The sequence below is a fragment of the Hypomesus transpacificus genome, chromosome 13 (assembly GCF_021917145.1).
Source record: "Hypomesus transpacificus isolate Combined female chromosome 13, fHypTra1, whole genome shotgun sequence".
In the NCBI taxonomy this organism is placed as follows: Eukaryota; Metazoa; Chordata; class Actinopteri; order Osmeriformes; family Osmeridae; genus Hypomesus; species Hypomesus transpacificus.
Window position 1 is genome coordinate 4,727,421 of NC_061072.1, and position 16,019 is coordinate 4,743,439.

The 16,019-nt window shown below is 41.0% G+C and overlaps 1 protein-coding gene across 1 annotated transcript; it reads right to left on the reverse strand.

Annotated features, from left to right (window-relative positions):
• Positions 1-11,074: 11,074 nt before the first annotated feature.
• LOC124475817 (putative nuclease HARBI1) lies at positions 11,075-14,850 on the reverse strand. The gene is made up of 5 exons (XM_047032652.1): positions 14,803-14,850; positions 11,987-12,377; positions 11,767-11,882; positions 11,524-11,635; positions 11,075-11,448 (listed from the first exon to the last, which is right to left on the reverse strand). Exons 1-5 carry the CDS (start codon positions 14,848-14,850, stop codon positions 11,075-11,077), a joined length of 1,041 nt encoding a protein of 346 aa, XP_046888608.1.
• Positions 14,851-16,019: the final 1,169 nt, after the last annotated feature.

The following is a 16,019-nucleotide window of genomic DNA, read 5'->3' on the forward strand; positions in this document are numbered from 1 at the left end:
CTTTACTAACTGTCAGGGGTGGGACCTTGTCGTAAACTGTCCATCGTATTCTAGCTACATCGGAAATTGGATGGAGGTGACCCCAGATGAATATCACAAATTCATCGGGCTTCTCATTTACATGGGTTTTTCAGTTCTTCCTGATTCCCATCGTTATTGGGGAACTAAATCTCTTCAGAGTTCGTGGGCGAGGGGATTTCGGTCACGTGATCGCTACAAGGCAATATTAGCAGCTCTGCATGTCGTAGACCCTCTCACAGAGGATAACCAGGATCGCCTTAGAAAGTTGCGCTACCTTATGGACCACCTCAAACAAAAATGCCAGCAGCTCTTTCAGCCTAATCAAAATCTAGCAATAGATGAACGCATGGTCAAGTCTAAAGGTCGGTCAGGATTTAAACAATACATGAAAGGCAAGCCTACTCGGTGGGGTTTTAAGTTATGGGTCATCGCAACATCTGACTCAGGGTAAACGCTTGACTTTAATGTCTACACCGGTAGTCGTGATGGGCGTGTCACTGACTTAGCAACCAAAGTAATTGAGTCATTAATGCAGCCGTTCAAAGACCAGGGCCACAATCTTTGGTTTGAAAACTTTTACACGTCCCCAGCCCTTATGGTTAAGTTGTTGGAAATGAGAACCAATGCTTGTGGTACATGCAGGGTGAATCGTAAACTGTTCCCTGCAGAATTCAAAGACATTAAAAAGTGGAAATGCAAGGCAGCTCGTGGGGATATGAGGTGGTGTAGGATTGATCGGAAAATTCTAGTAATCCAATGGAAGGACACGCATGCAGTTACATGCCTCTCCAATTTCCACAATGCTAATGACTCAACAAAAGTTACTAGGTTCGTAAAGACTGATGGCAACTGGACAAAAGCACTAGCCCTCCAGCCCGCTGTCATCAGTGAGTATAATAAGAACATGGGCGGTGTTGATAGGTCGGATCAAATGATAAAATCATACGACGTCATTCAAAAAACGCAGAAGTGGTGGAAGACACTTTTTTTTCCACTTTGTAGATATTGCCGTAGTCAATAGCTTTGTACTGTTTAATGAATGGCAACACGTTCATGCGGCACCAGAAGAACGTAGCCCAGTGACCCAGATCGATTTTAGAGAGAACCTGGCTCGTCAGCTGGGAGGTAACGACATTCATGCGCGTCTCCCGTCACATACAGCAAAACCTGCAGACCCTCCTTTGTCGTCATTCCACACAGCCCATGTCCCTTTAATGGAAGAGACCCCTAAGAGATGCTGGCTATGCCATCGTAAAAGTAGGACTGAAAATAGAACAAAAGTCGTTTGTGGCGCGCCGGAATGTAATGGCAAACGACTTTGCTTGCTTCGCGATAGCAACTGTTTTCAGTCTTGGCACTCAGCTGAGTGTGACCAGTATCGCGACTAAGCGTAGATGGAAAAGGATGTGTTTGTTGGTGTTGTCTCCCCCCTCCCTCTTTTCTCCCTCTCTTCTCTCAACAGGTATTGTAGTTGTTGTGTTAATGCATTTATGTGTCTTTGGTTCTGCAGTTGTTTATTAAAAAAATATTTACTGTAGATAGTTTGAAGTTTGTTGTTGTATGTTTTGCTGAGAAATCATTCCCCTCACAGTTTAATGTTCAAATCAAATAAAGTGTGTGTTTTATTGAACACATAAAATGTATATTTCAGTGTTTGTGTCTTAATTTTAGATGCCATTTATTGTATGCAAAGGTATTTCAGAAGTTGTCATGTGAAATGAATCTTAACATTCTAAATGTTTGTTTTAGTCCGTTTTCTCATTAATCACTAGAATGGTCATAACTTTTAAATAATACATTATATTTATATTCTGTCTGCTATTCTATATTACCAACAACATTATGTAAGTGCCATACACTCTAAGTTTTCCTCTAGCTTGTAATGAAAATGGTAGAAAATGCAGTTGTTTGATGAAGTATGGTAGACGGAGAAGATTTCTGTAAAAATTGCTGTACTAAATCCTATTTATAAGGGATAATTAGCCTTACATAATCATACAGATATTTATATCATTTGAAAGCCCTAGTTCTTATTTTCAATATGGTATATACAGTTCAGGTGTGTGGTGTAAAATGAATATTATATGAATATATGAGTATGATATTTTTGGACAGAATGGAATGTTCGGAATTTTGGCTCAGGCAGGAAAGGGTTAAATGGCGCCGCTTATTGGCGCTTGGCGGCGGCTTCGGGGTCTAGCGGTAGTAAACACAGCTAAAGACTCCAATTCAAAAAGCAGGTGATGTTACTTAGCTGACTAGCTAACATAGTGACCAATGCAGGGAAAATTGTGACAGTTATGAATGTTTTGTTGTATTGAGTATAATAATAAAAAACTTTATTTGTATAGCACCTTTAATAAAAAAAAAATGCAGCTCAAAGTGATTAACAGCAAAGAAATTATGTGCACAAACAAATTACATGCACAGTGATCTAGCCTGACGTTGTCATACTCATAATTCTAGTCAGAATATGAGTCTGAAAACTCTCCGTTGGGCTGTGACTACGGGGCGTGTTTCAACCGAACTCGTAAAACAAATGCCTCTTCGCTCAATTGGATAGACCTACAACCAATCAGAGCAACGTAATATGTTGTTTGTTGAAAACGAATTCAACCCAAGCGCTCTTTCGTGACATCGTTGATTACGTTACTGTTGATCATCTGTCCATCATCGTATAAAGCCCGCCCTGGCAATTTCATTGGTCCGTCCCGATTCTGGTTTTCTGTAGTTGTCCCCAATGCGAGACCCTCCAGACCCAATTTCCCGAACACATTTTTTGGGGGCGGGGAGAAGTTGGGCTGGCAGCCAGGCTAACAGTGATCCACATAACAGTACAAATAAATATTACCTGAAGTTCCTTGGTGGCTAATGTCGACATCATAATTGCACAATGTGCAAAATGCATGGTGCAGCAGTTTTGAGGGGCGGAGGCACGGCCATTGTTCCTGATATTTAGCCAGGAACTTCTGTGGGTCAAGGACTTGCTTCTTTTTTGATCGGTTGCTCATAATTATGTTATACCTCAGGTAACATGCAAGACTGTTCTGTGGACTGGCAGCAATAGTAGGAATAATTTGCTTCGTTAGCAGTCTGTAGTCAAACACCTTTGTAATGGTCACTTTGCTCCAACAAAGTGATTCAAAGTTAGAGCGGGGAGTGTGGCATTTAGGTTAACGTTACTGATGATAAATTAGCCTACTCCATCAGTTATTCACACCGTAGCTGTCTTGTAACAAGGCTAATCCCATCGCACGATGGCTATCCTAGATACAACAGTTAACTGTTTATAAACACAAATGTATCTCATAAGGATATTGAAATTAATTAAATTAATAATCTCTTAAAGTTATCGAACACATGTTTTAACATTGTATACGTAAACATTACAGTCACATTTATGTAATTGATTATTACTGCCCCACTTGTACCTGTACCTCAGCAATGCAGCGTTGGCCTATTTGAAGTTCCAATGACTTTCTGTTGCGCTAAATGACAGGACTACTTGCAGAATGATATGAAATATGTGAATCGACCGCAATTAGAAGCAAAATGCCCATTGACAATGACAGCGGTCATTACTTTTTTGCAGCGGCGAATCAAAAAAAACTAGAGGGTACATTTTCTGGGGAAATTGTAGGGTGTGCTTGCTTGCAGGTGGGACCTTCCCCTCAAGTTGTTCCCTTCTAATGATATTTTCAAGCATTTAGTCTACTCATAGTTCATTAACAACTCCCTCTGAAACAAGCTACTGTAACAACGTTGTCAAGTATTTCAGGATGGAATCGCGATTCAAACAGTACCGTCTGCTAACTGAAAATATGCCCCCAAAAACGTAAATAAGTTTGACATTTATTTAGGGGGAATTGGCTGTTTCAAAAGAAGTTAGCTACGAGCAAGCTGATGTTGCTAGCCTAACGTCACTGAGGGGATTGTTCTTTCTCCTAAAAATTATATATATATTATATAAATTATATATATATGGCTATGGGATTGTTTGAAAGCACCAGAAATTAGAATGTTTCTTTTGACAAAAAAAAGTTTAGTCTGTGGCATTGAAGACAGCGACAAACCACACAAGCTTGAGTTTAAATACATTATTTAATGTGACATTACTTACTGTACATGCAAGTCTTGATTTGCTTAAAGGTACATATGCTGCTCAGGGGCATAGCCAGTAAAATATTTTTTGTGTAGGCCTAGAAAAATACAGATGGGCATCTTTTCAGTTTTTTGTACTCATTTACTTTGCCATGTGCACCGGTGCATAATTTTTCGGAGATATTTTCGTTTTTTGGGTAGGCCTTAGAACAATTTGGGTAGCTGGCTTGGCTACGCCCCTAGTGCGGCTAGTGCTCCATGGCACGATACTGGCTGTGCAAAAGCACATATATGCACGTTGTATCCATGTGTCGTTGCTAACGTGTTCTGACGTGGTGACCTAGCTAGCAATGAGTACCCTTCGACGACTAAAGGCACTTTTTGCCGTGCAACGGAACGTAAATCCCGATAGAAGCAACGCAATTGTGACCAAGACAAACATTTTGACAGCAACGTTGTCTATGTAGTCCAAATATTGACTGATCCTTAGGGGGGCGAAAATAAACATAACAACAATTACTCATGATTAAATTCACAATAAGACCGTTTTTTATACAATTGTACACTTAGTCCTCATAGACTATTACTATTTCCCTTCAACATTTTGGATCCAAAGTCTACATATGCACTTACTATCACTCGTCAGAGAATGACAGCTTACACGTATTAGAATTCTGATAGGATTCAACTTTAAGTCCATTTAAATAGGTAAATATTAATACCACCAAACCCAAGACATTTCAATAAATCATCTCAGCAGCAATAAACACACGTATGCAGCACCTTTGCCCTAACAACATGCCTCCTCAATAAGGCTATGAACCTTTACAGGTTATATTACTTCAATGGCATTCTCACAGAAATTAGCAAAAATCTTTCCATTCGGTTAGGTATTTGACTACCACCAAACTCAGATATATATCAAATATCTCAGTTCTGGTCAGTCAGATCATAACTAAGTCTGCTGCCCGGATCTCCCGTCACCACGTTAGTAGTAATTATAACCCCGCCTATTTACGTCACCAGTATTTCTCCTGCATCAGTTTTCAAAACATTTTGCTTCTTTAATATTATGCACACACATTTTCTCTTGAAATATTCGTTTTTAGCAAAATGACTTATTTCACTGATACGCCACCAATACCGGTCTCAGTAAAATATGACGCCCTATACTAGCTGCACTGGATTTTCACTGGGTCTTAGCAAATATAAGACCAGAGTGAATCACTTAACGATTACACTGTGGAATTTCTCAACGTAGGCCTATTATTAAAAATCGATCCCAGAGGTACAGTGCACGTTCACGTAGAAACTTATATATGATTCACTCAACACAGATAAGGTTACACATTTATTGCCCCTGTAGTATGATAATGGTCAGCCTAGGTCAGTTTGTTTACGTAAGCCTAGTGTCATTTATAGGTCATGTGAGGAGGGGGTTCTCTGCTGGCAAGGAATGCTAGCACCAGTATTTTCAGAATATAACGTTACATCCTAAATTTTCTGTGACACTATGTTCTCAGATTCATTTAGGGTTAGGGTCAAGAGAGTTTGGATGCTAGCTAGCTCCTTCAAATCGCCAGCTACAGAATGGTGAACCCTTCATTTTGAAAAAGCTCTTAGAAATGTGGGAACATAGGCACACTCCCTGCAGAATATGATATTTGGCTCCCTGTATTAACACCAACTCTTTTTGAAGAATAACTCTCTTGTAGTTGATTAACACTAAACCTGAGTTGAAATAACCTGAGTTGAAATAACAATATTTTTACACTCAACCTTAACACTAAAAATACAACACTTTTGATTTTACTGTGTACCTGTCATGTTCTTCAATCAAGTTTGATTTGCTTGTGTATTTATCTCAAATTGTTCAGGAATCGCAGCAGTGAATACAATGTTTGAAGGACAAACAGACCACCTTGTGCCTGCCTTGTTCGCAGCCCTCATTGACAGTGACCTGTTCCTTATGGCTGGTAGAATGATTGGTCACTCCGCGATTCATGGCGGTCCTTCTCTGTCAGGGCTGGCAGTGTTGGATGCCTTGCGATATGGCACAAAGGAAACGTCCAAGTATTCTTGAGTAAAGAATAACTTCTGTCACAAGATCAGCTTCATTCATGTTTCATGTCCACAAACCGTTGTGTATATGAAAGTTACTTTGTTGAAGTTGCTGAAGGAAAAATGGAGTGAAAAAAAGTCTTCACGAGTAACCAACCTTTGTCTGGAGGGGTATTTCCCAGCGACAACCAAGGAGACTTTCTCCGGTAGGAGGAAACCTATTGTTTTTGTTAGTATGCTCGTTATTTTCCCTCTTCTCCGCTAAATGGCTCAATAGCTCAAAAAGTCCTTGACCCAATTTTTTCAAATTTGGCCGAATGATTTGACAGGTCACTCACTACTCCCAGACCGCTAATGGCCCATGTGCGCCCATAGGTGGTGCTATAAGTACCGGACTCAGGTGGCTGAGCGGTGGGGGAATCGGGCTGGTAGTCTGAGGGTCGCCAGTTCGATTCCCGGCTGAGCCAAATGACGTTGTGTCCTTGGGCAAGGCACTTCACCCTACTTGGCTCGGGGGAATGTCCCTGTACTTACTGTAAATCGCTCTGGATAGTGTCTGCTAAATGTAAATGTATAAGCCACGCCCAAAGTCTACGGGAATTCCCCAGCGCCCCATAATTCCAAAATGCCTGAAAATTGGTATAATTATTTCTCATGGGGAACAAAAAAGCCTCAAGAACCCATAAGGTCCGCCATGATAGATTTTGCTGTACTGTCCAAATTTGGTACAACTTTCAAAACCCTTCTCCTCATGAACCATAGATCCAATCGACTTGAAATTTGTTACAGATGTGTAGAATACATATCTTTATATTGGGTGACATGGAATAAGAAATGCAATACAAAATGCCTGAAAGGGGTGTATTTATGTAAATGTACACACTTCTGTTTAGTTAAACAGGATGACATCATTCTGAAATACTATGCGCAATTTCATGCAATTTCACCTTGAAATGTCAACCGTTTCTTAACCTTTGTCCCCTAGCTGACCAAAGCTAATACTCTGCCCTTTCTATTTATAAAATCTAAACAGTTGGTGTGTAGCAGAGAGGATAGAGAGACCTTATGCTGATGAGTCCAAATCTCCATTCAGCCTATTGTTGTTGGCCAAACATGAAGTCGTTTTGCTCTCGTTGTCCAACTCTTGACCTTCTACAATGTACAGTTTAATAATATTTTGCCATTTTGATGAGGAACTGTCAGGCCAAATAGTGTCCTAGGGCCAAATAGTGTCCTACCTGACGTCACAATGCCGTTCCGAAGCAAGGACGCGTCCGTTGCTATGCCGACCTTAAATTCCTGAGATATTTACGTGTGCTAGCAGGAAACTGTCATGGTTGCTATACTGGTTACTAGGTAGGAAGTTTTGTATTTAGGCTTATGTAAACCAGTTTATTCTACTCTACTATTTAAAGTTTTCACTCGTTTGATAGCTAGTGCTAGCTGGCTAATTGTTTTCGTCAAAATAATTCACTTATTTAGCATAAATTTTAACAGACCGGGAAGGCAACACGTATAGTATTCTACCTGCGCGCATTGCTGTCTCAGGAATGTCGAACGAGTGAAAACTTTAAATAGTAGAGTAGAATAAACTGGTTTAAATAAGCCTAAATACAAAACTAGTAACCAGTATAGAAACCATGACAGTTTCCTGCTAGCACGCGTAAATATCTCAGGAATTTAAGGTCGGCATAGCGACGGACGCGTCCTTGCTTCGGAACGGCATTGTGACGTCAGGTAGGATACTATTTGGCCCTAGGACACTATTTGGCCTGACAGAACCCGTAGCGCTGCTTGCAGCAATATTTTGTTAATGTATTTTTATCCATGATTTTATGCAACAGTTTTGTTTTATGGAGTATGTTAGTGTGTATGTGCTACCATTTCAGGGGACTTTTTTCACCAACAGGAGTGATCCACATTACTGCTGAGTAAAACTAATTAATACATTAACAAAGGCCTTTTAAAGGTGCCAGTAGAAGATCAACTCATTTCAGCTATCAGTAATCCTGTTTTAAGTGTCTTTGTCATGTGATGTGTTTAACAGCAATAGTTATTTCATTAAGTGTGTGATCCAACACACATATTTATGCAGAATGTATTTGGGAAAACAGCCCCAATCTCTGAAAAAAACGTTCAAAGCATTTTTTTTTAAATATCCTAACCCATAAGCCATATTATAGTAACTTCCTATACTTGCGCTTTACATTATTAATCAAAATTCACAGGTACTCGGCAGATCAAATGCTCAAATCAAGCAAATTAGAAAGGGGTTGAAGGACAGGAATTTGGCCACTACTTGCCTGTCAACCAGATGTTACTCCCCTGTTGTTACATTTAGTCATTTAGCAGACGCTCTTGTTCCCCAGAGAGTCTGTCGTGAAACTCACCTCCCAAGTAAGTTGACAAGTAACTACACTGCTCAAAAAAATGAAGGGAACACCTAATCATCACAGTACAACACCAAGTCAATTAAACTTCAGAGACATCAATCTGTCCAGTTAGGAAGCATAAGCTATTGAATCAATTAAGCCTGACATTCTCCAGTGGGACCTGTGCCCAGCACCGTGCAGCTCGATTGGCATTCACCGGACAACACCAGGGGCCTGTACTACGAATCAAGATCAACATGCTCTGGATCACTTTCAGTTACCCGACTACGCGAAGCGTAACAATCGCAATCACGATAAGTGGTATCACGACGGCGGTTATCATCTCTCTAACTCAACCCAGATCTTTCCAATCTAGAGGCGTGCGCGTTTACATAAAAGGGCGGTGTTTGCACCGTATGTCCAATCGCAAACATGGACAGAACAAGAGCCGCATATTTTACTCAGGAGGAGCAAACGATAATCATGGAATCTTATCAAACTTATAAACATATTATTCAGGCAAAGAGTAACACCGTCGCTGCTGCCAACTCAAGATAAGAAAGCTGGCAGAAAATTGCCGACGCTGTTAATGCGTACGTTACATGACTTATTGATATCACTGGCCCAGGCACAAGATCTTAATTAATTACACTTGTGCGTTCCATAACGTTAAACTTATGTTGCTGTAATATTTTAGTTGCAACCCTGCCAATGCCAAACGGTCCTGGGAGCAAATAAAAAACAATTATAAAAACATAATTCAAACCGGTAAGTAACAGTAGGCAATACTTGTACATATTTTAAGGCCAACAAGTACAAGGCTGAGTTGCCTGAGTCCCTTTTGTAGAATATTGGTATTAGGGCCTATAGAACAATGAAATCGCTTGCAGCGAAGAAAACTGGAGAGGGCCCTCCTCCACAGGACTTCACCCCTGCCGAGGAGCTGGCCCTCTCCAGCAATGATGGAAGGAGTGGAAGGGGGCATCTCTTCGGACCCTGGTGGCAGCAGATCCGACACCCAGGCATATGTACAGGGTATGTTTCAAGTCATCTATGTGACCATGTTCATTCAACAATTATTTATGAATATTGTAGGAGTGAAATGTATTACTGTTCTCTGCAGTGACAGGAAATACAGTGGTGTTGCTGCCACCACCCACTGTTGTCCCACGGTGCCATACAGAGGTAACAGTGAAACTAATAATCTTACACCAGTATGTATGCCATATGTGGTTGCTGAATATGGATCAAATATGCCATTCACTTTCTCAGGTGGAGGCCCTAGATGAGGAAACTCTGTCAGCCTGCTCAAAGAACGCTTTGGGGGTACGCTTTTAATTTTTTTACCACTTCCAATAAAGATGCTGAGAGTGTGTGAACGTGTGGCTGTGATTGAAGTGTCTGTAATGACTTGCTAATGGTGGTGGTCAGAACATGAGACAAAAGTCCTTAAATTGCTCATTTCAAATATGGCTTAATTGATTAAATTGCTTTGGTGTTAAACTCAGCAGGATGAGGAACTTCTTCCTCCCCCTGAGCCTAGGGCCTCCACCTCAAGGTCAAGCCAAAGACATGGGGTAAGCAAAGACAATGCTCTTTATTTGTTTCAGGTTGGAGCAGACAATGTGAGGGCCCTCTACAAAAGGACCCTGGAGCTCGATATCGAGTACAAGAGGCTGGATATCGAGCATAAGAGGCTTTTAATGAAGAAAACAAGGCTGGAGAAATGTCTTTTGTGCCTTAGTCCTTTGAAGGGGTTCTCAACATTTCTTTCTTTCAACGTTCTATTTATTGTTTGTGAAAATTGAAATAAATGTAAAAAAACATCAAAATTCTATGAAAGTAATGAAATCAATTATTTAACTTGTGAAGAGCATTGCAAAGTACCATACACATTGTTCTTTTTGGTTTTGAAATGTTTTGGTTAACCCAATTTCTGATATGGAAATTATTAGAAAATGGGTCAAAGCAACCCAAGGACAAATGGGTTAAGGGGAGACAGCCCAGTGAAAAGGAATAACAACATGAAACCTCCCCAGTTGATAATTAGGTCAAATGTTGTTTTCAATACTAGTTTCCTGTAAATGTATGTTTCAATGAGAAAATGATGCATTAAGTTGTAAAATATGATGTAATTTGTATACATTTCCAGCACGGAAATCAGAACATTGGATGAAGACAGAATGCAAATCCTTGTTTCATTTTGTCACCATATTAAGAGTCCAAAGTTTCTACAGAGAGCACTCTGGATATCTTTCATCACACCATTATCCAAATATGGTGGCAACATTAAATACATTTATATTTAGTCATTTAGCAGACGCTCTTATCCAGAGCAACTTACAGTAAGTACAGGAACATTCCCCCTGGGCAAGTAGGGTGGAGTGCCTTGTCCAAGGACAAATAAAATCTACATAGCTCAAATGCTATGGAACCAAAATAGCCCAACTGAAAAGTAAAAGGTAAAGAATGCCGCTACATGACTAAATATAAAGAAAAATGGCTTAGCCTGTCTCCCCTTAAACAAAAAACTGCCGCGTTATAGCGTCTCTCCAGGCCCTGCCAGTAGGGTAGTCAAGGGTGATGGGGTCTACCACATCTGGGGGTTGCTGGCTGACAGGTGGGGCTCTCTCCCTTCTTATGGAGGCCACATTGTGGAGCACGGCACAGGCTGTCACCACTTGACAAGCCCGGTCTGGGGCCACTCGGAGGCCACGCAGGCAGTTGAAGCGTGCTTTGAGGATGCCAAAGGTCATCTCAATCTTGACCCTTGTCCTGCTAAGGGCCACATTAAAAACAGTCTGTGGCCGTGTGTTGGGGTCAGGATAGGGGGTCATGAAAAAGGGCTGGCAGGCGTACCCTCGGTCCCCTACCAGCAATCCACTGTAGAGCCCTGACGAAGAACATTTAAATTTGCATAATCGGTCAAACAAAATGCTATACAAAATGTTAGTTACAATTGCCATACCTTGCTCTAGTCTGTGGCACAGTGCAGACTCCCTAAAGATCCGGGAGTCATGGACTGACCCAGGCCACTTTGCCTCAATACTGGTCACCAAGTACTGATGGTCACAAGTCATCTGCAAAATAATCTTGTGTTAAAATCCATCCACATAACAGCATTAACTTGAGGGATACATCAATGTGAATTAGAAGGACTCCTCCTTTATCAGTATGACCAAACATGTGTAGCCTGTCCTATATGCTTTACCTGAATGTTGATGCTGTGGAATGACCTGCGATTTATAAAGTCACCTTCATTCTCCCCCAGCGATGCAGCAATGGGGATATGGGTGCAATCGATTGCCCCAATCACCCTTGGGAAGCCTAAAGAGTATGATGAATTTCATATGCAATATTATTATATATATATATATATTTCATATGCAAAATTATTTATAGATGACGTTTACATTTAAGTGAATATTTACCTGCTATTTCATAAAAGCCATCTATTATTGTCTGCGTGGGGAGGTGCCCTAGGAACACAACAAATGTGTCCACGTGTGCCGTTAAAGCAAGCACCACCTTGCGAATAGCGCAGCAGACCGTGTTCTTGCTAATGTTCTCCGCAACACCCACACTGTACATGAAAGTACCTGTTGCAAAATACCGCAGCGCTACGCATACACTCTGTGGGACTGTGAGCGCACGGCATCGATGTGTCGCATTTGCAACATACGGCTCAAGAAGCTGGCACAGATAGGTCATTCCCTCAGCTGAGAATCGATGTCTTTCATAAAGATGGTCATCGTGGAATGCCAACGGGTTTTGCCGGTCTCTAAAAGTTCCGGCTCTTCTGAGCGCACCTCTCACTATCCGCTAGACCCCGAAGCCGCCGCCAAGCGCCGATAAGCGGCGCCATTTAAGTTTCAGCCAAAGCCAGCTAATAATTTTGTCAGCCAAATTGGGCCGCCATCTGATATTCTTTGGCTGAGCCAGCAGAAATTATTTGCATCAAACAATAATTCTATCTATCACATAGAGACAGCCTACACACAGGAAAAATAAATGATAAACTAAATCAATGTTGCACACCGGATTCGCCACATTATCGTGCTCGTTGCTATGTCACACAGGACTCAGTGAATTGATGACCAATTAAAATTGCGCGTTTTCCTATAGTGATGATCATAGACACATAGACAGTAAAATAAAGAATGCATTTTTCTCTCACGCTGAGCTGAAATGGCGGAAACAACTAGAAACGGTAATTGTGTTGTTCTCACATACTTTACTAATTTCTACATTGGATACTCAGACTTTTGTTAGATCTTCAGTTTTTGGAAGTATGAATGCCGTTTTGTCAGGACTACATTGTCGTTTGTCTTTGTGTCAGGACTAGTTATCGATATTTTAGTAGGCTACTCTTTTAGCAGTGTTTCCTCATGTTGAGATTGCGTGTGTGTGTCCTTAAGAAGTGTAAATCGTATAACCGACGTTCTCAGTTTATTTAAGCCTGTTATTGTATTAGTCTATAGTTATTTTTAATTTAAATTAAGTTAACTGGTGATTTTCGTTGTTTGTATTCTTCCCTTGCTAGCTACAGTAAATTGCACATCCAGGGCCGTAACTACCATTGAGGACACCGAGGTCGTGTCCTCTGTATTTTTTTTCGTATTTCTGTTTTTTTTTTTTGCTTAAATCGTGGTATATGAACTCAAAATAAAGTACACGTGAAACTGACTGCAGGACGATGATCTTGGTCTCCCACAAACCGTAACGTGATTTTATACTTGAAGAGCCGAGTAGCTCAAGAGTTTGGACATATGTGCTGCGCGTCATCAACAAAACGTACTGTCGTTATGGTAACCACCAAACACAAGTCGGACGCTGATGTTACCGCCATAGACATACCGCTACTGTTAGTGAATAGCCTATGTTAGTTACAGTCACTGGAAGAGGAGCGCAGCAAACTAAACATGTAGGTTAAGAGAAGTTTAAGTGGCAGATGACTGTGAGAAGAAAGATTCATTTTCATGTGGAAATATTTGTATTGCAGCAGCGTACTACTCAGATAAGGAAACATCAAATCTAAGTTTGGTTAACTCCGTCAGTACCGGTTGTCAATCAATTTCCACCGGTTGAATCAACATTCATTTTGCGATTGATATGATATGTCATTGATGTGATTGATTGAAAATGAAATTCAGTGGCAATTGGGAAATATCAAACTGACTCGCTATCGCTCGGTCGATACGTTCCAGCCTCAGTTTGATATTTCCCGGCATGACCGAACGGTCGAGGTTAGTAAGTAGTTTATTATATGGCAATTTTAGATTCTTTTCATTTTGTAAACAAAAATAAATGGTACCTTTAGGCTAATTGTAGCTAGCTCTTAAGTCTTCTCACGGTGTGTTTCATGTGTTGCCAAGCAACTCATTACTTTTGATAGAAAGCGGACAACATGGTTCTGCTAAAATGGCTTTAATTTCATCACAAAATAACGACACAAGTGATTCAAAGAGTCTGGTCTTCATCCTCACTTTCGATGACAAAGCTTTTCAGCATCATCTGGATAGTAAAACTCAGCAGCTGACTCGTCGATATCGCTCATTTTGAAGCTGACGTCAGAGGGCAATACGGATCCGTATTGACCGGCGAGGAGGGCAACACGCTGGGGTGACTACCCGTTATCCAATCAAAACGCTCGTACCGTCGTTGCCATATAATAATAATTAAAAAAAAATTGTGGTAACTTGCCCTTACTTCATGAGTCCCATAAAGGTCCTTCAAAAAGCCTCAGAATGCCCCATGTTTACCTCAAAATTTCAGAAGCTCCACACCGCCCCATATTCAAATGTCATAATTATGATGTTTTTGCTCCTTAAGACTCAATAAGAGAAAATGGCCATATTTAAATAATGTAATTTAAAAAAATTCCGGGGGAGCATGCCCCCGAACCCACCTAGAAGTTCTGACTCATGACCTCAGTATTTTTTGGGCCCTGCGTACGGCCCTGTGCACGGCCCTGTGCACATCTGTTGATAGGGCGGACAGACCTGCCCCCACTGCAAAAAAAAATCCTAATCCTAGAGGAAACACTGTTTAGAACTTTGAAATATTGAGATCTAGTAAATCAGTATAACATACACATCTGTAGACATGAAGTGGCAGCTTCAGCCATTTGTAGCTATTAACATTTTGGCGGCTGCAGCAGCTATTTAGGTTTTGGCTGAGCTGGCTAGCCAGCCAATAACTTCATCAGCCAGCCATTATTCTCAAAACAAATGGCTTCGGGGTCTACTATCCGCGCATCAAGCTCCACGGGGTCTTCTACGAACGGTGACGCCATTATCCTCTCAAGAATGAGTTAGTGGGCGGGCTTTTTATACCGGTTGATCTTTGATTTCTAACGTATCCTGCTCCCGACCAGGTTAGCCGTTCAACATGCGTTACCATGGCGATCTACCCCGGTAACAAGTGATCCACCGTCGTAGTACAGAAAACCCTGGGTTGAACCTGAAGTACCTCGCTAACGCCAAATCTTGATTCGTAGTACAGGCCCCAGGATTGTCAGGTCCGCCATTGGCGACCGTTCTCTTCTATTTAGTTCATAGAGACCCGATGTGGGACTCCGAAGTGTTCCCTTCATTGTTATGAACAATGTATATGATTACTTCTTTATAAATGTTACATGGAATGTTTTTTCCCACTTGTCAGATGGTCCTACAGTCCATCACATGGCCCCAATCAAAGCAAACATATGGCAGTGACGACAGAGATGATGAAATCTCAGATGGCACAGTCAGCCTCATCTCGGGATTTCTTCAAACCTTTGTTGAAGAGGGTACAAGTTCCCTCATACATATAAACTTAAATATGCAAATATTTAGCAGACAATCATCAAATCATGTTAATAAATATATTAGTGCTGTCAAATTATTTAAATATTTAATTGCTATTAATCGCATTAATGATATAGTTAACTCGCGATTAATCGCACATTTTTATGTATTCTAAATGTCCCATTATTTTTTCTCATTTTAATGCTCTTATCAACATGGAAAAGTGGATCGGATTGCCTGGTGCAAATGTGTTTTTTTTTATCGAAAACAACATTGCAATGGCCTGGCTTTGACGAGGGGGTGGCAAATTTAAATCAGCTGTGTGCTTGGCCATTAAGTGGTATTTCAGACTGGACGTGCTGCAATGATAGCTCAGTTCACAACGACAAAACACACAGATCACTTTGGTCTTGTCAATGGAACCATTTGGCAACTTTTCAAAAAGTAAACTTTCCATTCAGAATCTTATCGGCAGCCATTTCGTCGTCTCGTTCTCGCCATCCACTCAAAACGAGCCTACTACTCTTAGCCGGCTCGCGAGCCCAAACAAGTGTGTGCGGCGTGCTGTTGTTTTGTTTCGCGACTAGCTAGATCTGGCGTGGTGTTGTAGTTTTTCTAACGTCAGTAGTTGATGCAACAGCATGTGAAAAAAACGCTTTGCTAGGCCAAAAAGAAC

What these genes read in the sequence shown, in the direction of transcription:
- LOC124475817 (XM_047032652.1), bottom strand. Translation starts at nt 14,850, where the DNA reads ATGGCGTCACCGTTCGTAGAAGACCCCGTGGAGCTTGATGCGCGGATA. An exon ending in TGGAGCTTGATGCGCGGATA is followed by an intron (nt 12,378 to 14,802) that starts GTAGACCCCGAA and finishes TTCGGGGTCTAG; the next exon opens with CGGATAGTGAGAGGTGCGCT. An exon ending in TCCACAGCATCAACATTCAG is followed by an intron (nt 11,636 to 11,766) that starts GTAAAGCATATA and finishes ATTATTTTGCAG; the next exon opens with ATGACTTGTGACCATCAGTA.